The 24,391-nt window shown below is 36.7% G+C and overlaps 2 protein-coding genes across 3 annotated transcripts in view; both read right to left on the reverse strand.

Annotated features, from left to right (window-relative positions):
- LOC135695998 (WD repeat-containing protein 11) overlaps positions 1-18,093 on the reverse strand; it is a 42,181-nt gene extending 24,088 nt beyond the window's left edge. For both annotated transcript variants that reach the window (XR_016144554.1, XM_065215253.2), the window contains exons 1-16: positions 17,935-18,093; positions 11,180-11,249; positions 10,487-10,528; positions 9,312-9,450; positions 8,950-9,138; positions 7,300-7,513; positions 6,269-6,960; positions 5,593-5,677; positions 4,844-4,941; positions 4,116-4,191; positions 3,879-3,987; positions 3,006-3,134; positions 2,380-2,484; positions 1,277-1,383; positions 1,005-1,119; positions 333-501 (exon numbers count right to left, since the gene is read on the reverse strand). Coding sequence is in view for 1 of the 2 variants with exons in the window: in XM_065215253.2 (XP_065071325.2) it covers positions 333-501; positions 1,005-1,119; positions 1,277-1,383; positions 2,380-2,484; positions 3,006-3,134; positions 3,879-3,987; positions 4,116-4,191; positions 4,844-4,941; positions 5,593-5,677; positions 6,269-6,960; positions 7,300-7,513; positions 8,950-9,138; positions 9,312-9,450; positions 10,487-10,528; positions 11,180-11,249; positions 17,935-17,999 (2,404 nt within the window). In the remaining variant the exon portion in view is untranslated. The remainder of the gene's footprint in view (positions 1-332; positions 502-1,004; positions 1,120-1,276; positions 1,384-2,379; positions 2,485-3,005; positions 3,135-3,878; positions 3,988-4,115; positions 4,192-4,843; positions 4,942-5,592; positions 5,678-6,268; positions 6,961-7,299; positions 7,514-8,949; positions 9,139-9,311; positions 9,451-10,486; positions 10,529-11,179; positions 11,250-17,934) is intronic.
- Positions 18,094-19,512: 1,419 nt separating this feature from the next.
- On the reverse strand, positions 19,513-20,671 carry LOC135696000 (uncharacterized). The gene is made up of 2 exons (XM_065215254.2): positions 20,498-20,671; positions 19,513-20,285 (listed from the first exon to the last, which is right to left on the reverse strand). The coding sequence occupies exons 1-2, from the start codon at positions 20,595-20,597 to the stop codon at positions 19,654-19,656; spliced, it is 732 nt and encodes a 243-aa protein (XP_065071326.2). The 5' UTR covers positions 20,598-20,671; the 3' UTR covers positions 19,513-19,653.
- Between the last annotated feature and the right edge of the window lie 3,720 nt (positions 20,672-24,391).

Consider the following 24,391-nt stretch of genomic DNA (forward strand, 5'->3'; position numbering starts at 1 on the left):
TGCATGCATTAACTAACATGCTATAGATTTTGTTCTTTCTTTATCTGTCACTTAGCTTTGATTTTCAAAATAGATATAATTCTATGACGCAAATTTTAACATCATAGCACTGGCTTTTAAAAAGTTGGGTAATAGTGATGACGTCACAGGAATGGCAAGATACCTGGCCCTTTAGATATAAGCAAGAATGGGCTTTATTCTTTCCTTGAAAACACAAGCCACTAGGCTTATCAAAAAAAATTTACTAACAAAATTGATCAGTATGTGAGGATACTGGAAGCATGAGTTAGTAAAATATTAGAGGAGAAACTTCAACGCCAAACAAATTCTACCTTCAAGATCTTTTTCAGCTATGGTCGAATTTGACGTTCGTAGAGTTGAGTCCAAGGCCCTGACGGATCCGTCAGACAATAGCAACAATGGCATGTCAGATGATAGCCAATCAGCATCAACCACGCTAGGCTGATCTTTTGTCGTCTTCAGACTCAATAAAATAGTTGCCTAAGGGTAATAATAATCGAATAAAAATAACTGGAAATTTGAAGCAAAGTCATACTGCCAGACGGATTTTTCGCAAAAAAAACAAGGAAAAATTGAGTTTACAATTAGACTATATTTTCATCAATCCTTTCCATCAACTATATTTGACACAGGCAGCGAAAAATGCGACAGAAAAAGATACATAGAAAAACTTGAGGCGGTTGTAAAATATCGGCTACTGAGGTGGTTTTATGCCTAGAACAACTGAACACTTTCTTTATATTTGTTATATTGTTAGGTTTTCAACGTTGTCTAATTGTGAGTAATTGAGTATCCTCTACCAGGCTAATGTCAAAATATACTTTCAGCTCTAAATTGAAGTTTACGAAATGAACTGCTAGATAAAATAAAATGAACTCTAAATTGAAGTTAACGAATGAAGTTTTCTAGGTTAAACTGATAACCACATTCTGCATTAGAACAATCTACACCCTCTATACAAGAAATAGCATTACGAAACGAACCTCCATTGCTTCCCATATGTCTATGCCATCAGCAAATAGAACCATGAGCTTCATGTTTCCTTTGCCAGGGGCAAACTTCATTCTCTTGACCCCACCGCGATGACTTGGAAAGACTCTGGTAAGGAACAACCGATTATTGAGCACAAGACTGGTATTAAGGCATTAAGATACCATAAGCATTGAGGGACAAAGGCATAATACATTGCCTTTTTGTAGGCAGTAGAGTATTTATTTGCAGGCAGTAGAGTACTTATTTGTGAGAGAAAACGCACCTGGAAAGCTTCCCCTTCAAGTCCCAAAGATTTAAATTCCCATCGACGTCACCCAAAACAAGAAGATCTGTTTTCCAAGCAATGAAAGTGACAGCACTCATTCCACTCTGCAAAAAAATCAAATAACATAAGTTCCAAAAAAATTCAGCAGGTAAAAATATTGATGCAAAGGGGTGCAAATTATTGATTTTGCAAAGGAACTTTGTCAGCTATTAAAAATACTCTTAAATCGATGATACATAAAGACCCACAACAACAAAACATATCATAAATGCTTCTATTTTTTGCCATTTGTGAGACTTAATCAGTGCAAAAAGAAGCTCCTATACTGCTTGTTAAATTAACATAAATCTGTAGTACATTCTGATAACTAGCTAAAAAACTATTAGAAGTTTTGTTATTCTTCAGGATGTTTTTTTCGTCAGATCAGGAAGCAAAGATCCCCGGGGGTCACTTGATCACTTGAATTTTTATATACGGGGAAGGGGGATCCATCCGATAATTTTAAGAATTTTCTCTGTGATACATTTTGGAACCTGATTTATAAATATACCTTTTTGATACTTATGGGTCCAACACAACTAGCAATATCAAAAACAGGAATAAAAAAGCAGATATGTTTGAACTGATAATTGTACGAAACGGTCTATGTGCTCAACAATTATATGCTTAACGATATTATACGATATTATACGCTTAAGATCTTATATGCTTAACAACAAGACTTAATATTTAGATATTTTTTGATATTATCAACAATTTTTAGCTGATAACTTTGGTAAAATTGTTTTCGATACTTTTTGGTGAATTTTGATAATTGCGGATGGACCTCTCCGTATAAAAAAGGGTTTAAGTGACTCCCCTGGGGCAAAAACACACAATAATATATATGTTGCAAATAGATAAAAACATTGTTTTGGTTGCCTGACGATCTTGAAATGCAAAAAAAATTGAAAGTGCTATGTTCTACATGACAACACGTAAACAACCTTTTTATTTATCGATAAGATATTTTATATTGTCGTTTCTGTAGCAGGAGCTTTATTTCGATTACCCCCTCATCGAAACATACTAAAAAGGTGAAAATAGCATTCTTAGATTACCTCAGGGGGTACCCGCGATCCATCTTTCATCGAAGTTCCTTCGATGACGTAATGATATACAATACCATCAGCATTTGTGAAAACAAGATGCTCCTTTGTGTATGACTGGAAAAAATTCACTAACCTTGAGTTTCAATGCATATAATAGTGACAAGTTTGAAAGAATACAATTTCTTACAATGAAAAAGAAACATTGTTTAAGGGCATTTGTAAATAAGCAACAAATATATTTGGAAAGTGCTGCAATATATATCAGAGACATGCAAATCTATCATAAATTGAAATATAAATGTCGCTGAAATTGTGCTGACGTTTCGAAGTTATTGGAAGACTTCACGTGATTCCATTAAAGATATGATTTGTATAATTCTAAAAAGGCATGGAAACTATCACTGCAGCTCAAGATCGTATTTACAAATAGCAAAACGATTATATTCTACAGTAATAGCTAAATTTAGCATTTAGACTAAATGCAAAACTTTTCAGCATGGATTTCTTTTTCTGAGAGTGAATAAAGATTTGAAAAATTCGAGTAAGGCTTTAAGTATGACGTTTCTCGGGGGAGGATTTTACGACCATGGTTAACGTAAAAAGGTAAAAAGTACAAGAACTGCATAGATAATTACAGTTTTCTGTTCAGTTTGACTTGAATTCTCCAGCACAGCTCCACCAGATCCGGGTGCATCGGGTACTGCCTCAGCCTTTGGGGCATGTTTCTTTCTAAGTTTTGTGCTGTAGTGCGACGGCGACCATTCCTGCATATAGAATTTTATGGTCACTAAAGTTTCTAAACTGAGTATCAATAAACTAAATAATTATAAAATTGAGTTAAAACAACATTTGAGAATATAAACTGAGAGAAAATACGAGCATGACCTACAGTGTCGCTGGTCGCAAGTTCGACTTAATCTATATAAATAATCTCATTATTTAAAATGATAATTTGCATGATGATTGCATGAAGCATGAAACTCGCGAGTTGCAACCTAGAACCATCCTGTTATATACACCAAAGGCGCCCGCAGCCATGCTTATATATGTCATTTTTACAAGGTTGAGAGCGAAAATCTATATCATCAGAAGTACTGGAAATAGCTTTTGTAAATCGAATGCGTTGCTAATTAATCATGCAGGATCTGAATAGCTTGCAAACTAATTCACAAGCACGCCAGACGGAGTAGGAGTCTGAGTCATGTTGCGACAAAGAAATCTTCGTTGTGTCAGCCTTTCTATCTGAAGCCTACATATGATTGCAATAACGATAGACTGTACACAATGATAAAAACAGGGAATGGGTGATTTTAAGTCTGCACATCTAACTGGACAAAAAATTTAAAAAAAGTGCTTCTTACAAAAGTAATTAGGCTGGTTAAAAAAATCTAGATTCTTGATGCGGATTTCATTATATAATATATAAAACACGAGACCAATTCACCTTAGTCAAAAAATATAATCAAAGCATTAAACATGCTTTACCAGGAGAAACTTATAATACATACCAAAGCAGTGATTGATGGGAAATTTCCAGGAAATTCTCTTAGTTGGCTCATGGCCACGGCATCCCATAATTCCGCGTGATGATTCGTGAAGAGAACCAAGAAGTACTGCCTTTAAAAACGAGCTTGAGAATTAATAGCGATAAATACAAAATTAACATTTTGATCAAATAGAATTTTGTAAAGATTCATGCCAATAATTCCAACCAAGCCAATCAAGAAAATTAATGAGAAACTCACCTTTGATGCGAAACCCTGATGCAGGCGACATGGGATTCTTGCAAACCTCTGCTGTTTGGCAGCACGCTTGTTTGGCCTAAAATTGACAAAGCATCAAACGCTTTCTATAAAAATCATAGTACATGGCTTTGGATCTCTGGTTCACAGTTATTCATATTTTGAACTTTAAATTGTGCTATTCTTTGTTAAAGGTGGTGATTATTTGATCAATCAATATCAACAAGCTCAAAGATCAACAAGAATGATCAGCACACATTCCTTTAATACCCAAACTTGTATTGGGGGAGATTGTAGTTATGTTTTAATGTTTTTCGACAAAAGTAGATGCTACCTGAATTCAAAACAGCACAAAGGTCATCAAAAATACAATGAGAAGCCAGACACAGTGGCTCAGGTTTACCATGGCATACACAGCAAAGCACCATACCTGCTCATGTAGGAGGTAAGAATATTAAGTTTCTCGTAACGCATTTGCTTTCAAGAGAGGCTCTAAAGATAACTCAGATGTAGAAAGGAGGCTTCCTATGTCCAATAGCAATAGCCCAACCCAGAGGCAGGTAGGGGCAGCGAGAGAATTAGCTGGTCATCTTAACCTATCATGCCCCTGTGTGCATGCTGTACCGTTGATAACAGGCATTCCCCCAACGTATGGATCAATAGCGGGAAACACCCCTTAAAAACAACAGCAAACCAATCTAATTTTCCTTTGCTAGAACTTTCGAAATTACCTGTTCTGATATCGATCATTTGTATCTCACTTTTGGCCACACCACTACTGCTGTGAGCAAATGTAAGCAAGGTTGATAAGTTGAACCACTCTAAACCCCTAGAAACAAGAACATGATAAAGAAACACTTCGTGGAAGTAAATGAGGTACAAAACACTCAAAAGATTCCAGAGTTCAGGCGGGATAAAAGAGCAAGCACATGAAACACAAAGAGAGCTACTGTAACTACCCCTTGGTGAACACATTTTAACAGCAAACGCATGTAAACAAAGGAAAACAAAAATCAGCTATAAATTTCAAAGTCCTGTAGAAATCATCTCAAGACAACATGATGTAGATAACTAAAGAGGCTTTGACAAACAATATAAATACGCAGTTGGCTGGGAGCATATGGGTTTAACCCATGCATCCTAGACCAATGGGGTTCACTTTATCATCATTTATGCATATATAGCGTGTATATAATGCCTTGTGAGAAAGAGTCATGTAATATTAAAACGACAGACTGGTCAATTGTGAACTGGGAAGGAACTATGAGAACCATAATTTTGTATTAGGAAAAGGTTCTTAAATAAATATCGTCTTTCGCTTCATCTTGGTTTTTTATGCTGTAAACCGTCTACTAAACTCGATTATAGTATAAACTCAGGCACCTCCCAGAAGGGACTTTAACACCAAAGTATGATGTTCTACTCCAGGTAAGATCATGAACTAATGTTAAAGACAAAGCTCATTGAAATGTTAACTTACTTTACAGCGGTAGCATGCACAGCAACCTCTCGGAACAGAGAACCATCAGTAACATTGAAGATCTGAACAAGTCCGTTCGAACACCCTAAAATTTCAAACGTATTTTCAGTTACTTAAATAAAAATTATAATCTCCTCTGCTGAAATGCGATTTCACCAGCGCTGCCAAAAAAAATTTGATCAACATTAATATAATGATATCCTTAATTTAAACGGTCTCTAGCAATTGCTCACTGTCTTGCGAATCAAGACAGAACATGTCATTTAGGCTTGGTCAGGGGGGGGGGGGGATCAAGAGATCTTGCCTTGAGAATATACGCTTCCTCAATTCTAAACCTCTAGTAGCTTTGACCTTGAATCCTCTTATCCAGTGGCCACGAGTCTAACTTCATGTGTACCTGATAATGATTGCTATAGTGAACTACCCTAAATCTGCTCCTTTTAATCAAACTTTTGGTAATCCGTAGAGTAAAATGAATGTCATAGACAAAAAATATCCTATTTATTTGCTATATCTTCGAATATAACTAAAAATTGCAATCAAGGAAGGCAATAAAGATATATCTAAAATGTTTATAAAGAGAACTGTTACACATAGAATTGAATTTTTCAGTTTCAGTTGGATCACAAGAAATTTTTAGCAACTCCATTTTGCATTAAAAAACGGTATAACTCACCAACAGCAGCCAATGGCTTGTAGAAGGCCCAGTTTTTTGTAGTCAAAGCTGGGCACATCTTAATGCACACTGGATTCGAAGCAACTCCTTCAAACATTCCAGTCAACAAAAATTTCATTTTAGGCAGACTTCTTGGAACCAAGGTACCTGTAAAGTCAACCAAAGGAGGAAGCATTTCGCTTAAAGTCAAAGCGCTATCAGTTGTTGGTGAGTCGATTGTTTTCACAGCCGGCTCACAGGTAAGCTCCCAAAGCAACACACGACCGTCGCTTAAAACGAGCGTGATTTCTTTCTCATTTGCAGGATTGACAGAGAAGCCCATAATGCGACAAAGCCTGCTAAGCCTGAAGACATCAGAGTGGCATTTTGCGTCGTAGAATATATCAGGTGCAAGTTTGCTTGGAGCATGTTTCTCGTCGTGCTGATATGGTACTGCAGCAGGTGAACGACGCAGCTTTAGAGTTATGCTGCCATTCTCAAAGAGGCAGAAAAAGGCATCGCGGTGCCAGCAGGGAATGATCTGAAGAAATGACGGACTGTTGTTTTCAACAGCGAATGAGCCAATCGCCTGCCCAAACTCTAAATCCAGAAACAGGATTTCGCGGGTGAAAAGAAGGAGGAACTGGCCTTTATTTGTGGGGCTATAAGCGATTTGAAGGCACTCAGATGATGAAAGGCTTTCATCTCCATTCCTATAAAAAACAAAACATAAAATTTAGCGCACTGCTAATAGCTAAATATTATTCATACTATCTAAAATATTTGTACAATTTTAGAAGGAAAAGTTAACACATGAGCCTAGCCTTTATGATCCTTCATTCACAGTTTGCCCCCCCCCCCCCTGCAATTGCACGTACATGAAATGTATTTGTTAGTCAAGGGTAATCTTTACCCATAAATCTAGTGGCTTAATAATAGCTAGAGCCTTTGGCCATGTTTTACCATGGTAACTAATATCAAAATATGCGACCCAACAGGAGACGTCCTTTTAGCAAATGTTAAAATCACTCAAACAGCTTTCAATTTCTAACCTTCCTCTGATGTCTCCTGCCCACGACCTCATTTTTGCGAATGCAGACTTTGAAGTGCCAGTTTTCATTGGTGTGTTTACTGCCCCTTGGGCTCCCACACCACCGGCTTGCAGACTACTTGTATTTGACGTCATGTAAAATTTCTTGCCCTTATCTGATGGTGCTGTAGTTGTGTTCAGGTCGTGGAGGAACATGATCCACTCTTGTGACATTACTGTTGAAATGAATTGATTTCTATTTTCATTGATTAGTCGAAACAATGGGCAGATTAATCACAATACACAGACAAATAAACTGCAATACTCAAAAGCTGCCCGCCATAGGCATCTACAGCAATTTCGCTTAGCAATACATTTGTGCAAAAAACATGGTGCAAAGATTGTTTTACTTTTAAACCTCTCATTTGAAGTTCTGATTGCCAGTAAGGACTGGAAAGATGCCTATCAAAAATTGATCTGCTTCTTAAGAGCGTAATATCCTTCACTAATTATCAAGTATTTGAGAAACTGCAAGGAAATATTCCAATTCAGCGCAAATACTGATGATTCCCTGAATGTTAGAACGAGTTAATAACTACAACAGCAAGTTTGCAAGCAGAAGAAAAAAATACATGCTGAAGTGCAGGTTGAAAATATGTTAGAAGACAGTCACAACGATGATGATTTTTATATGATGATCTTATCACAAAGCCAGCAGTAGACAGAGTTTGGGAATGGCATTGAAAGGAAAGGTTTTCAAGTAACGCTTTAGAACTTTTAGAGGTTTTAAAAGATATGCTACATCAGCATTATATTAAGCTCGACGATATGTTAATCCTTTAATCTTATATTTTATATATTTTTAGAGAGTTTTTTATGAAATTAGACATTAGTTTATTCCAATCATTGTTTTGTACTTTATCTAAAACCTAGTAATTTTCGGACTTTGGTTGGGCATCGTTATTTCGAGCATTTGCGATCTTGAGTTCGTTTAGAGTACGAGACAGCAGATTGTGGTATTGTAATGAGCAGATAACACGCGCCGAAGTAGTCTGGAAGGGCAAATAAACCACTGATCTATAAAAAAGACTGGATCGAGCTTCTAATGTGACCAGAGTGTCCCCATCCGAGAAGAGGGCCCCAGAACAGCCCATGCGAGGAGACGGCCTTCTCTGTCACCCCTTGCAATGTTTTCAGCTGCTTTGGCCTTGTTCTTTTTCAGCAATCATACACAAAGCATTGCAGCTCTCGCGTATCCATATCGTTGAAGTATTGGTTTTGAGTAATGGCTTCTCGCTATTGTTTGAGGGCCCTCTTCCTTCTGAAATTGAGTGGGCTTCAAACTTTGGTGTTTCAAGACAATAGGAAGCTTGATCCAGTCTTTTTTATAGATCAGTGAAATAAACGGGTAGAAATTAAAAGAAAGATTGTGGCGCCTTGGGAGTGTTGACACTGTGAAGGCGTCCAAAGGCAAGAGCTACCAGTAATAGGAGGGGATGGAGCAGGACTTTGCATGTATCGTCTGTGTTCCCCAGTTCCCAGCACTTGACATGGGACTGGAAGGTGTACAGTAAAAAACTAGCATAGATTAATCTAGAAAAACATTTCATTAAATTTCTTATCGATATAAGTAGAACGACCAGCGACACATAGATAGAAAATGCATACTTACGAGCCATGCTTTGGGGGTCAAAGGGATCAAGTGCAAAAGAGACAAGAGGCTCACTGAAGGCCTTTCTCCATAATCGTACGTTAGTCTCTGTATTAAAGAGCACAAGCTGTCCAGGAGCATGAAGGACCAGAAGTAGGCTGTTTGGAGCGTCAATGTTTTTAAGCCAATGCATTTCGTGGACAGGCTTTCCTAAAAAACAAAAATCAAACATTAACCACCTACTTGCTATATTCATTATCAACAGCTCTGCTAGCATCGCCAGTCAGCATTTGAGTGACGGTTGAATCGCAAAGAGATTCAACTACTTGCATAAATCAATTAACAGTAAATCTATGCCATAACTGGCTACCTAATTTCATTACCTGGTTCTGAGAACTCTTGCAGCAACTTTCCATTACCTACATCCCATACCATGACATGCCCTGCTTGATCGGCAGCAGCCAGTTTCATATTGTATGGTGTATTAAGGTCATGGTTATAATTATCATGAGCCCATCTCACCTGGAAAAAAAAATATTAAAGCATGATGAAGCATCGAGGTCTAGCAATTTTCGGACATCTAGGGTCCTATCGACTTCAACTCTTTTAACCAAAAAAGGTGTTCTCCTACAATCCTTCTCTATTCTTCTCATCATAAAAATATGTCATAACAATATCTTCATCCTAACTGCTTGCACCTTATAGGCTTCCACTTTGAAGTTTTAACTTTCACTTAATTGCCAAAAAATGAATACTTAGAAAGCATATCCAGACACTTGTGGACGAGGTTTACGAATAATCATCATGTAATCACATTTATGTTATAACACAATATGTTCAATACTTCAATTGCTCAAAGAATTCTAGGAAGCGTTGTGTTATTCTAAGTTAATTATTCCTTTTCGGTGTAAATAGCTTGCATTTTCAGTTATTAAGCGACCTCACACCTGCATTTCTAAGCAGGCAGTATCTACCATATACAGACGGCTGTTACTCAACTTTGAGAAGGTTTCATCTTTAATATTATCGTAAACATACAACAGGATAAAAACAAATACTACTCAAACATCCTAAAATCAGTAGCAGACACCTGGGGGGAAGGGGGGCAGTCCAATACTTTTGAGGACAAAGGTCTTTTTTTTCTAAAACAATGAAAAAATGTGACGTCTTCTTAGTAAAACAATAGACGTGTCCCCTTCCCTCCAATATTTGAAGTGTCTGCCCCAGAAAAAATGTAGAAATTACTAGTTTGTGAAGTACAAATGAAAATCAATTGTCAAAAACATCAAAGATAGTGGTTAAAAATCAAACAGGTCGTAAAGTGCCAAGAAGCTGTTATCTTTTAGCGATTCAAATCTAGCGAATAATGAACTGGCTATCACTATGGATGGTAGCATTTGTCTTGCACCTTTTCATTACAAGAAAGTTTAACAGTATCAGCATCGAATCTAAGTGGAGCTCCCTGTACAAGCCATGAAAAAATATAAATGGCAAGTTGAAACAAACTTATTAATGAAAGAAACCAGGAACATTACAAGCATAATGGACAAAAGATTACCTTAACTATAGCTGAAGTGTAATGGTGGAACGTCTGTATAACCTGAAAAAGATCAAGCAATCTGGATGAAGAAAACTAGCAAAATTGCATGGCTATACCTACAGTGCACTGTGAGGATGTATTATCCCCAGGTGAGCATAATGTTTTAGATTTGGTATCGACATATGCTTTAAGGATCAATTACATAATTTCAAACATTGTTTGTTGTTGTTTTTTCAGTCACCTTATCTATTTATGAAGTGATAATAATAAGACAAATTTTCAGAAGACGGTTATTACCAGGGCAAAATCCTCAAAGTTTATTAATTAAAAATTCAAGTACGTAGCCAGCCCATCTGTGATGTTTCTTTAGTTACTTTAGCCTTAGGCATCTCCAGCACATAGCGTATGGAAACTCAATATATGTTGCTAATTTACTAGCAAGTCACGGAACCCTTTTGATCCTTGAAACCTCATCCAAAAATAAATCTGAAACAGGTGCTAGATTTTCACAGTAATTGAGTAAAAGTACTTGACAAGAGCAACTGTGATTTAATTGTATTGCCAAAGATTTAATTGTATTCCTCGACTGATGTAATTTCAAAATGGTACACCACGTAAATCCATTGATTAAAGGTTAAACAAGTTTGGCATATCATAAGTTCTTGAATCATTCTCAGAATTAACTAATTTGAGAACATAATAAATCTTTACCTGTACAGTTTTAGGGTCTAAGACAACAACAAAATTGTGGCAGCCATATGCAAGAAGACCCTGCCAGCACCTGAACATAAAAACAGGATATATGACTTGCTGTGATTTTACAGAAATAATTTCAATTTGACAAAAATTTAAAGATTATCTTTCTTGACATTTCAGTCAGTATCAGAAACGTATCATACAAGTACACAATGAACACCGAAGCACAGTGGCACAAGGTATTTCCATGAAACTGATATCTACAAAGGAAAAGTGCGGTTACCCTAAGTCCTCAATTAAGCCTCTGGAGGCTTTTTACAACAAACAAATTTTGGGTGGGGGCTTATTGGAGAGTGGGTGCCTATAGGAAGGTGGTGGGGGCTTATTGGAAGGTGAGGGCTTATTGGAAGGTGGGGGCTTATTGGAGGGTGAGGGCTTTTTTAGCAGCAGCCAAACAAGCATCGTCTGCAAATTGAAACCAATGGACTGGTTGAAACATACGGTCGTTCTGACCATGTGGGGAGAAACCTAACTGTTTGTAATCTTCAGCTTTTATGTACTGTATGAATGTGTTGAAGCATAAAAATTACCTTTCAAATAATAATAATAATAACGATAAAAATAATATTAGTAATAATGGAAACATTTCAATTTCAATTCAACTTAAACTACAATTACAAATCTCACTATTACAAGGTAATTTGCAATTGGCTAGCCTGGTTTTACAAGAAAAAACTATAACAATCGTAAGGTAAAAGGAAAAACTGAGAAAAAAAACAACCAAAGTTAAAAAGGATGTAATTCCGGATTTGTCCATGGTTTATTTTTGCAACAAAATATGTAGTACGTAGTACGGATGGCAATGTTGGAAAGTTTAGAAATGAGATACGGTTTTTGTTGCTGATCGATGGAGAGAGAGTCACACATTTCGAGGAATGAATTGCAGGAATTGCCGAAGATGCCAAGAGAGCTCATAGAAAGATTAACAAAGGAGACACATTTGAACTGCCGCTCTAAACCAGATAAAAGAGGAGCATACTTGCTGTGTTTTCTTGTAGCATTTGTGTTAAGATTGGATTCGAAGCAAACAGTTAGCTCTAAAATGTAGAGGTAATTGTTGTTAGTCCTCAAGAGAAGATCAGGGCGAAGGTTTTCTCCAGTTATGATTGATGGTGAAAGAAAACCAGTTATATCAGCGTAGATGGCAGATTCATAGATTCATAGCTAGAAAGTTTAGGATAGAGTTATGTCGCCAGGTGTATCGGCCTTGTTCCAGATATGTTTTGCAGCCAGCAACAACGTGAAGTAGGGTTTCTGGCAGAAAACAGAAAGAACAGTCAGAGGTCTGGCTCAAGTTCCATTTTTTCAGGTTTTTCTGTGTGGCAAGGGTATTGCTCAGGTACCTTATGGTGAAATTGAAAATATTCTGAGGCATGCTACTTTGCACCTTGGACCAAAGTTTGTTTATTTGTGGAAGATTCTGGTTAAAGAGATGTGATAGTAAAGATCCTTGGGAGGTTAGGATGTTTTGCAGACGATCTTTATGCTCATGCTGGACAGCCTTTAATGCTTCTTTGGTGTTCCTATATATATCATACTGTAGATTTGTGCTACTGCTGGTATTTTTCCACAAAGAGCGAATGTTATCGTTTGGTGAAGATTTCAATGCATTGCGTAAAACTGTTTGACACTGTAGGAATTTGGTGGATGGTAAAGTTAGGCTGGGTCCAAACTGGTTTTTAGAAAGAGTAATGCTACTCAAGGTCGCACTTAAAGGGAGGTCGAGCCATTGGCGGATGTATTTGGATACAAGGTTGTCAAGATTTTCGACAACCCACGTCTTTGAAAGATCTGCTACAGTAAGGTTCCAGGAAATTTTAGAAAGAACGAAGTTGTGATAAAGACGTAGCTTATTTTTTGCATGAAGAGGCTGGGAATCGATTTGTTTAAGCATGTTTGACAGTGATGATAAAAGGTCAGATTTATGTTCTTGGTTTGTCATTTCAAAGTCAAAATGACGACCGAGGTACTTAAAAGAGTTTCCATTCGAGACAGATGGGATAGGTTTGTTGTTTATGAAAAGCTTAGGTTGATACTGAAGAGAACGCGTGGAAAATTTCTTTATTCCAAAAGTGATGCATTTATCGACACGTATGATCATGTTAGCCCATTGGCACCAGCGAGTGAAACAATTTAGTAGAAGTTGGTTTTCTTTCTCATTGCTGGTGATAACGGCAGCGTCGTCAGCGAATTGAAACCAATGGGCTGGTTGAAACATATGGTCGTTCTGATCAGGTAGGGAAAACCCTAACTGTTTGTATTTTTCAGCTTTTATGTACTGTATAAAAGTATTGAAACATAGGTTAAATAGTAGGGGACTGAGGCAGTCGCCTTGAAGCACACCACGAAGGACTGGAATAGCAGGAGTATTATAGTGGCTTGTGATGATAGAGGTTTTAAAATCGGTGTAAAGGCTAGAGATAAGAAGCTGGTATGTTGTCAGGGATATGATGATAAGATAGTATAGTGGGTATCAAATTATGATGTACTTCGCCAAAGGCATTTTTGAGATCAAGAAGAGTGACAACCAGCGAGCGCTGTTTTGTACGTGCTTTGTCGATAATGTGAGCCATCATTGAAGTATGTTCAAGAGTGCCAGATATGTTAGACGTGAAGCCTTTTTGAATTTGATGTTCAATATAGCCATTTATTTTAAGAAAATCAAACATGAAGTCACGCAAGCAAGAAGTAAATATTTTTAGTGGTACTGACTCAAGTGTTATGGGCCTGAAATTAGATGGATCTTCGGTGCTATCCTTTTTGTGGATTAAGATAGTACATGCCTTTTTCCATTCAGTTGGAATATCTCCGGAAAGCCATATAACACGGAAAATATCAGTAAGTTTAATACGTAAATAAGGACAATGTTTGAAGACAATGATAGAGATCTTATCCAAGGGACAAGGAGAAGCAGAAGACTTCATTCGGCGAATTATTGTAATAATAATAATAATATTAATAATATTGTGGAAACTTTTCATTTTCAATTCAATTAAAACTACAATTACTAATTTGACTATTACAAAGGTAATTTGCGATTGGCTAGCCTGGGTTTACAAAGAAAAAGACTATTACAAGCACAAACAAAAGAAATTAACAAAAAAAAGGAAAAAGTGTGTTCGTCATTGTTTGTTTTAGAAGTCGTCAGTAGCAGAGATCGTTAGAATTGAAGAAGTTCAGGATTATTCCAAGATTTATTTCTGCGGCAGAAAATGTAATAGGTAGTACGGATAGTTAAGTTGGATAGTTTGGAGATCATGAAGCGGAGATGATTCTCGCTGATATCTAGAGCGTTGCACATGTCGATGAAAGAGGAGCAAGAGAGACCAAAGATACCTAGGGAACTGATAGAAAGATTAACAAACATGATAGAAGAATAGGCTGAGCTTAGGCTGTGAATGAGATTCGAGTATTTCTCTCTTTTGCGGTTAGCATTAACATCCAAGTTAGTTTCGTATCCTACTGTAAGCTCGAGTATGAATAGCCGATGGTCAGAAGTGACTAGAAGTAGATCAGGACGGAAAGAGTCTCCTGTTATGATAGAGGGTGAGAGATAACCTGAAAGGTCTGCGTAAAGAGAGCAATTAGGTATAGCTTTTAAAGATTGTGCTAGGAAGTTCAATGCAGAGTTATGGCGCCATGTGTAACGGCCTTCTTCGAGGTATGTTTTGCAGCCTGCAACAATGTGAAGTAACGTTTCTGGCATATGGCAAAAAAATAATAATAATAATAATGGAAACTTTTCATTTTCAATTCAATTAAAACTACAATTACAAATTTCACTATTACAAAGGTAATTTGCAATTGGCTAGCCTGGGTTTACAAAGAAAAAGACTAATAATAATAATAATAATAATAATAATAATAATAAAAGCTTGTCACCACTGTTGTTTGTTATTTGTATGAAGCAATTATCTGATGTATTGAGAAAAATGACACCAGGATATACCCTAGGGTCTGTAAAAATAAACCACTTATTGTTTTTGGATGACCTGAAGTTGTACTGCAAGAACGAGAAAGAAATTAACAGTATGGTCTCAACAGTCTACTCAGTAAGTAAGGATATTGGAATGGAATTCGGTTTTCAAAAGTGCGGAGTGTTAATAATGAAAAGGGGGAAACCTGTAAAATCCCAGGGCATAAAGCTAGGTGACGAAATTGTGGTTAATGTAGGAGAAGATGCATATAAATACCTCGGTATTTTAGAATGGGATAAGATTCAGGAAAGTAAAATGAAGGAAATATTCAGAAAGGAATACCTCCGGAGAACCAGACTAGTCTTACAGTCTAAACTGAACGGAAGAAATAAAATTAATGCAATTAACACATGGGCAGTATCGTTGCTGAGATATGGAGCAGGAATACTGAATTGGAGAAAGGACGAGATAACAGAAATTGATCGAAGAACTAAAAAGCTGATGACAATGAATAAAGCATTTAATCCAAAAAGCGATGTTTCTAGGTTGTAGGCGAAAAGGAAACAAGGTGGAAGAGGCTTGATAGGTATTGAAATGTGAGTAAAAGGAGAGGAAAATAATCTAGCTTGGTATGTCAAGAATACCACGGAGGAAATGTTACAAATGGTAAGAATCCACGGCCATTTGAATACTGAGGAATGTAAAGATCCAAAAGTCTTCAAGAAAGAAGGTAAGGAGATAACGATGAGAGAGTGGAAGAAAAAGAGATTGCGCAGACAATACTTAAATGAAAACGAGGCAGTTGATTGGGATAAAACTTGGGGATGGTTGAGCAAAGGCGACCTTAAATGCACAACTGAAGCATTGATATGTAGTGCACAGGAGCAATCACTGAGAACAAACTATTTGAATACCATATTGAAAAAACAGTGAAATCTTTGTTGTGTAGGGTGTGTCATGAAAAAAGAGAAAGTGTCAATTATATTGTTAGTGAATGTTCCAAGTTGGTGCAAAGAGAGTACAAAAGAAGACATGACAATGTGGCAAGGTATGTGCATTGGGCAATGTGTAAAAAGGCAAATATAAGAAGAGTGAATGAGTGGTATAACCAGCAGCCAAATAGCTGTGCTGAAAATGAAGAGTACAAGTTGTTATGGGATATGATGATACAATGCGACCAACACATACAAGCTAGAAAACCAGATATTGTATTGCTGAACAAAAGAACTAAGGAGGCTACAATAATAGACATCGCCATTCCAGGTGACAAAAGGGTACAAGAAAAAGAAGTAGAGAAAATTGAAAAATAGCAGCCTTTAAAGGTCAAAATGGCAAGACTTTGGGATCTGAAAAAGGTCAAAGTGGTTCCCGTGGTGATTGGTGCTCTGGGAATGATTACTAAGAAGTTTGAGGGATACATCAAGTCTATGTAGGACACGGAGAATGAAGCCATGGAACCTTTGGTAGCTTGTTGCTATCTGCTTTCAAGGAATTTACCGAATTCAACAACTAATTAGAAATATGGAATTGAACAAAATAATAATAATAATAATAATATCGTATTTATACAACAGGTTAACTTTGGTCAGCAACAATGTACTGTTATCAATAAAGAACCTCTGTTTAAAATATACACAGATTATCAAAATGAAAATTATCATGAAATCTTAGAAGTCAAAGTTAAAATTTTTACAAAAAGTGTTAAATCTTAAAACTGAAGTTTCACGCTTCATTATGTCTGTTAATTTATTAAAAGTTTTTGCTCCTTGAAATTAAAATCCTTAGCCTGCTGAACGTACTACAGGACATATATATATATATATCTATGAATTGCTGTAGAGGAATATCTTAGCCAAAGGGGGCTTATTCACAGGTGAGGGCTAATCTCACAAACATTACTTCAGGGTGGGGGCTTATTCAAGGGAGCAAGCTTTTTTGAAGATAGGGGCTTATTCAAGGACTTATGGCAAGTGCTTTGGAACTGCTAGATAATTGCATAAACTATTAAGATAAATGTTCTACTATTCTGTAAAGAAAGCAATACATACACCTTGTAAATGTTTATGAAGAGGAACTGAGAAAGAGAAAAATCATCTCAAATATGCACATGAAGAAGATATAATCACCAGAAAGCAACAGAAAAAATAGCAATTTTTAGACTCTAATGTCTTTTATAGTGTCATTTCCCGGTACCTTTTAAACCATAGTAATTTTAATTTGTAGAGTACTAAATCGACTTTTCCATTTGGTTTAAAACAATTCCAGAATAAATTTAGAAAACCCTGACTTTTGTGATTGTTCATGAAGCTTTCAATTTGGTCAACGTCAAGAATTTGGTGTGCTTTGTTTTCTTTATGAAGTTTATATATCTGTTATGTTCAATCTTTGAAATTAAATATCCTAAAAGTAACTCTAACTTCCTTCGACCTTTAATAGAAATTACTCCAAACACTCTAAATGAAAAAGCTATTTTAGATGCAACAAAAACAGTCATATGCGGGGCAAGTCCAGACATTATTGGTTTCCTTTCGATTATTTTTCGATTTAAACCTTTAACATCAAAAGCCTGCCTCACATTGAGTGTTCCATGTGAAAATTAGGAAAGAAAAGTCAGACACCTACATTTGATAATGAAACACTAACTTTCTTACATTGCATCTAATGCAAGACAGTCTTAAATCTAGTCTTCCAATCCCTTTGATACCTAGATCAAAAGTTTGAGAATAATTAGGATGAGAATCATCATTTTAATGATCCTGATTGCAGCCCTTTGGCACGACGGTCGGTACTTACCAGTCACAAGCAGCTTTATTTATTGCACTAAGGCCACCAGGGATAATTCTTGGAGAAAGCTTCATGACGCCGAAACGCTTTGAATCTTTTCCTCACTTGCAGGATATATTGTCGGCCATTTTGAAATGCCAGAAATAAAGCTGCCTCGTAATGGTTTTTAAAACGTCAATAGATGGTATATGATACATGATACATGATACATGATACATGATACATGATACATGATACATGATACATGATACATGATACATGATACATGATACATGATACATGATACATAATACATTAGTCAATGCAATTGCTGCAATAAATACAGCTTTAAGAACACCCGTGCCTGAAATTATCCACAAATAAGAGCATCCAGTGCTCTTATTAATAAAAAGGGTGTAGTGCAAGTTGTCAAATGTCAAACTTTGTGTACATTTTCATGCATATAAAGCTTGCAATGCCTTTAAATCTGTCAGTTGTTTCTCTTTTCCTTTTCTGGTTTGATGGTCAATGGCTGATTATTGGTGGAGTAGCGATTCTTCACTTCTTCACCGTTTTCTTTGCATTATATGATTATTGGCTGGCTGTATCCAAGCACAAACAATGAGGAGGGCTGAGCCCCCACTTTTTTCAAAAATTTTAACAAGGAGGGCTGCGCTCCCTGAGCCCCCCTTCCCACCACTACATCCCTGGTTGAATGATGTTCTAAAAAGGAAGGAGCCTAGGCACTAGCGTAGCGTAAGGGCCAAGAGGGCAGACCCTCCCCGCCTCCAATACTAAGAAAGTTGGTATCTGAGAAAAGTGTAGACCTGCAATGAAATAAGTTCCTCAGAGTAGGGGGTTATATTTCAAAAGAAAAGCAAAATGTTTTAAACGATTGAAAGAAAATGACTGCAATAAATATTCTGAAATTTGCTTTATTCAAACACATTTGCAAATTGGGGCGTTTTCCCAAATTCTTAAGGGTTTTGTCAAGAAGAATTTTCACAGTAGAATTGGACCCCCTGTTGTCTGCCTCAACTTCGCTCCTCCAATCCTCCAACCCTGGCTACGCCATTGAACCTAGTAAAGTGCCTTGAAGTTCATTTTGCATTACTTCTAAAAGCTACTAATCATATCTTGATTTTTAGTTTCCGTTGCTTTTCATCTAGAAAGTTTTATCAAATTTTGATTTAATCTAAATGCTAAGTCTTAAACGAAAAATATATAGACATTATGTTTTCCATGTTGGGTCTTTAAACCACACAGGAGATAAAATAGTTATTATTGATGCTATCACTAATTTGGCTAAATATAAGCCTTTGAAAGCTTTTAGATTAGATTCTGGTGAAAAAATCTCACCAATGTCATGGATATAATACTTTAAATTTTGTATGAAAACAAGTATTTGATTTGGCAGTGGCCCATGTGTTAAGAATGAGTTTTTTATTCCATTTATAAGAATATTCGCGTTAGTTAGATTAAAAGATGGGTAGAGTACCTGTCTACTGTTATTGTAGAGTCAAAGCACAGCGCCAAACTCTCCCTATTTTACATAAATGTGTAAATAGTGCCCACAGGCCCACAGAGACTATCAAAATAGACTTGTGCTTGGAAGGAGATATTTGCATATGTTTAAACTACTACAATAATAATGGAAAATTAAATATGCTTAAAAAGAGCCAAAGAAGATCCATATTTTGCACAAATAGCTGTACAATAAATAACTCAAAATAGGAGCAAATTCTTTAATCAACGTTCAAATTCCATAAGAACATTTGATAGAACCAATTGACCTTCAGCATTGACAGATCCTGTAACAACGTAGTAGCCTGGGTCGAGGATGGACAAACATGGACACTTGGCCATTTCTGCTTTGATTGTGAAAGTTTCTCCTTCTTTGACACTATCAACAGGGCTTTTCACGACATCAAATACTTCAAATTTGATTTTTGCTTGCAGTTTCAATGCTGAAATATTTTCTTCGATGTACTTGACGACCATGACAAAATCGTTGTTCTCTACGGTCTTATTTTCAACAGCTTGATCGTTAATGTTGAAGGGCTGGACATCTATACATTCATCACAGTTTTGGCTCTGGCGAACTGGGGATAGGGTTTTGTCGTTATTGTCGATCTTGGGCTGCTTTTCTTCAAGCTTTGCTTTCTTTTCATCGTCGACTTCCATCACTGGGGGGATTGTTGCCTTCTGTTCTGCCGTGACTCTCTTTGCATCAAGTTCAGTTCCATCCACGACAGAGCGTCGTTTTCTGCCAAAGGGTATAGAAACTCTGACGCCTATTGAATTAAAACCTCCATGTCCTGTGACAGTAGCTCCATTTCTAAAGGTGTACGTTACACCGCCTCTACTAAGACTCCATCGACCTGCGCAAGGAAAGGATATAAAAAATAAGTGTTTATGTACTACGTACTAAAAAGAAATATCTGAGAATTGATCTTATTTTATTTTCCGATGGTAGACCGTCAGTTAAAACTTCTACAAAAATGTGAATCAAGTTATCTTTATTACAATACAGAAAATGTCATGTATTGTATCGAAAATCAAGACAAAGAAAGAAACAGAAAATTGAACTTACCACCACTTCTCCTTCGTCTTCTGCGACCCCAGCACTGCCCTTCCTCTACTAAAAGAGCAAAGGCAAGTAAAACTACAAACAGAATTGAGATCTTCATCATTCTGCTTTGATTCAACCTCAGAATACTGGTATGTTAGATTCAAAGATGTAGATAATGCAGTTGAAGGTAGAGAAGCGAAACGCCGGTTTTTATATGGTATTATAAGGAACCAATTCTTTCGCTTCCGAATGTATTGGTGACGCAGATTGTATCACTTGTAACCAAAGAAAATTTTGGGTTCCGCAAGCGCGGAAACGTATATCCCGTTTCAGCCCGTCTAAGCTCTAAAAATTCCTACTTTGTTAACTCTAAATTGAAGGGAACCGGAATCAAATTAGGTTCCGCATCTGATTGAAGTTTACGACGATTTCATTAACATTGAACCTTATAGATAGGGTCGAGAAACTTTTAGCTAGCTTCAGGGGCGACTACACAAGGGGGGCTGGAGGGGCAGCTGCCCTCTTCAAAGAGGGGCAAAAGGGGCAAGAAGTGCCCTGCAATATGATGACCACTTTGACTACTCTCGTTATGTTAATATCTATTAGAAAATACTAGAAAGATGATAACACCAGCACAAAAATGCTGAGAATGAAAAGTTTGTCTGTGACAATGTCAGCCACAAGAGAGAGAGCGGCAAAGATAATAAATGATAAACAAAAGATGTGTTCCCTCAGAAGTACTCCAGGAACCTATGGAGGATAAATCGGTATAAAAACTTAGCGGGCAATCAAAATTTTACAACCAGCCCATTTATAACAGCCATGATTTTTTTAAAACCAAATATTGTGAAAAGTGAGTGCCAACCGCCTAAGATTCCAGTTGCAAAGTTTTAGGTATTTACTTAAAGTTTTACTAGAAAGAACATCTAAGAATGGAATTATATCTCATTTGTCAGCTTTTGTACTACAAAAAATAATTTTCATTTAATGTATAAGTATAAATTATTCTATAAGCATATTGAATTAAACTTAAGCTTGTTCATTTTTGCTTCCTTGAGCATTAATCAATTGTTTGCTTACATGTGCATACAAATTAAATTTTTTTTGTTAAACATTTTGAATAATTCTGGGTGATAATAACTTTGAGTCCCACTCTTGAGATGACATAGACTTTGTTCAGCCTTGGTAAACTGAATGATTTTCAATTTTCTCCCTGAAATTTCGCAATTCATTCTTATGTATATGTTTTATAAGGGTAGGGGAAAATAAAGAAGTTACGAATCTGCCCGGTTTACATCAGGGGCGGATCCAGAGCAAATTTGAAGGAGGGGCAGTTGGTAGCGTGGCCGCTGAAAAATGTTGACGAGTGTACTCTGTATACAAAAATTTCATACCCGAACTACCGACAGAAGGCTCTTTTTTCACTTTGCAAAAAAATTTCACAGTAATTGTTGTATACTTTGAGGTAATCCTTGAAGCAAATTAACCTAAAAGTTTTGAAAAGGGGCGCTAGAGTTACTTCAACTCGGTGAGGGAGGGATAACTGCCCCTAGTTGCTCCCCCTTAAATCCGCTACTGGTGTACATGACCTGAGAAATATTCAAAATATGTTTTCTGATATTACTTTTCTGTAATTTTAAATTCACTGTTTCTTATTTAAATCGAATAGATTTTTGATACCCCAAAGTTTTAGGATAATGCTGAAATATGGAAGCATTTTCTTTTTTTGTAAGAAACACTTCAAAAACTCAGTACTGGCTGATATCATTTCAGACATCCACACAATATTTTGCAATCGGTCGTAAACTTACTTCTTGGAGGAAGAAACCATGCCATTTACATTAGATCTCCTATCAAAATGTTTCGTGGGTAGCTTTGTCATTGATTTAAATTCGAATTGTACAGATAAATCGTATTAGTGTCTATTTGGGTTTTTACGTAGATTTTCATCTGCATTGTCGCTTACGGTGGTTGTATGAGCCTAGCCGACATTTTCATAAATTATATGTAAAAAGCTCAAATGACTTCTTCTTTAGTGTCTTCTCTAGAATCAACTTTGAAAGAAAGATTCAACAAAGAGAGATCCTGAGAGGTATGAAAATGTTTCAAAGTGTTTACTTTTTGAAAGCGTTTTTCTAAATTCTGGACCATCAAAAATTTGCTTGTAAATTCCTTGCAGGTGGATCCATCTTTTATTTTACCGTTTTATATACAGATACAACTGATGAAGCCTTGTCATCTTCACAATTGCTATGAACCAGGCTGCTCCAGTTATCTATCATCATTATCAATGCTACGATCATGCATTTCTATATTTTGAAATTTTAGCTGAATTGCTGTTACATTTTATATACAATCTTAATTATTTTGATCAATGAATATATCATTGAACGGAATGTTAAAAAGGGAGGAATCTAGGCAGTAGCGTAGCGAAAGGACCAGGAGGGCGACCTCCACCGCTCTGTTGCCTTTCATCTAAACAGTTATATTAAATTTTGTTTCAACCTGAATGCTAAACGCTTTGTAATAATCACACGGAAAGCCTTTCTAATTCAAGGAAGGTTCTCAATCTTTAAACGAAAAGTATAAAGATGGAATAGGTATCAATTGCTGCTTTTGAAACTTTAGTTATATATAAGCTCTTGTGATGAAAAGTCCTGTTAATGTTAAAGATACGATTCTTTGAATTTTGTATGAAAGCAATTATTTTATATGTCTATATCATGTGCAGGGCGGGTTTAAGCAGCAATGATTGGGGGCAGTGGGTGTGCTGAACACTAATTTGGGCGGCACACCCTTCAGGTCACTGGTAAGTGATGAAAACGCCCATTTTTTAAATTTGGTTTTTAATTGTAGCGTAGCCAGGTTTGGAAGATTGATAGGCCAAAGAGGAAAATATTTTTGCTGATCACACCCCTACGAATTTGGGCAAACACCCATTTTGTAAATGTTGAGAAAGCCATGGCATTTTTACGTGTCAATTTCCCTTTATTCAATGTCATAGGAGGCTGACCATATTCAGGGGCGCAAATGAGGGGGTGTGGGGTGAGTGACACCCCCCCCCCCCAATAATTTCACCACCTGGTCCCAGCTGAAAGTTGATAGCAATAAAGTCTGTCCCGATCCCCAATTTCTGTTCCCAATTTTGCTGGTACCATGCTGTATTGCAGTAAAGTAAGGCATATAGTGGGCGCATTTTCTAGGAATTGCTAATAACCGAAAAATGACAGGGGACCGAATCGGTCCAGTCCGGTCCCAACCAGCGCTGCTTTGGAAAAGAACTCTAGCTGCCACCGACAACAGTAACCTTTTCGCCATATGAACATGCTTTATCTTGTTTCCATGCTATGCGCGGCGTTGGATGCGCAAATTTCAAGGGGAATGCGAGAGCAGCAGTCACATTCCCTCAATAGTATCTCAATTGGAAATTTCAGGTAAAATCCGCTCGGTGGAAGAAACGCTTTAGGTATTTCAGAGACCTTCCTGTCATAATATAAATAAAGAATCAAGCAAAAGTAGTTGCTCCGTTGGTTAAATTAAATATGATATTCTTGTTTGCATTAAATCTAAAAATCCAGGCCCTCTTTAGGTAAAATTGTGCTTTATTTCCATTTCCCCTAAAGTTTCTTGAACTGCAATTCACAATGAAATCCAGATTTTTTTGAACATTCAAAAGGCATGCTAAGGTGGAAAGAGTGATCTAAATTGACAACCAGCGTTGCTTGTTAAGTAACTGACAACATGGTATTTTTCAAGACCATAGCGAAATTATACCAGTTGTTTCTAACTGCTGTTCAATTTGTTTGCAAAAAAAGAATTTTCAATGGGGTTTGGAGGATTGCTTTACTTAAATTTGCTTAAAAAGTGCATTTTCCAGGGAACTGGAAGCATCAAAATTCGAAAATTTCCTTCTCC

Source organism: Rhopilema esculentum, chromosome 14 (genome assembly GCF_057945365.1).
Source record: "Rhopilema esculentum isolate cy_ngs chromosome 14, ASM5794536v1, whole genome shotgun sequence".
In the NCBI taxonomy this organism is placed as follows: Eukaryota; Metazoa; Cnidaria; class Scyphozoa; order Rhizostomeae; family Rhizostomatidae; genus Rhopilema; species Rhopilema esculentum.

Bases quoted from the DNA above. Each gene is read 5' to 3' on its own strand.
- LOC135696000 (XM_065215254.2), bottom strand. From the start codon at position 20,597: ATGATGAAGATCTCAATTCTGTTTGTAGTTTTACTTGCCTTTGCTCTT. The intron at 20,286-20,497 runs GTAAGTTCAATT...TTCCTTGCGCAG, and splicing joins AAGACGAAGGAGAAGTGGTG to GTCGATGGAGTCTTAGTAGA.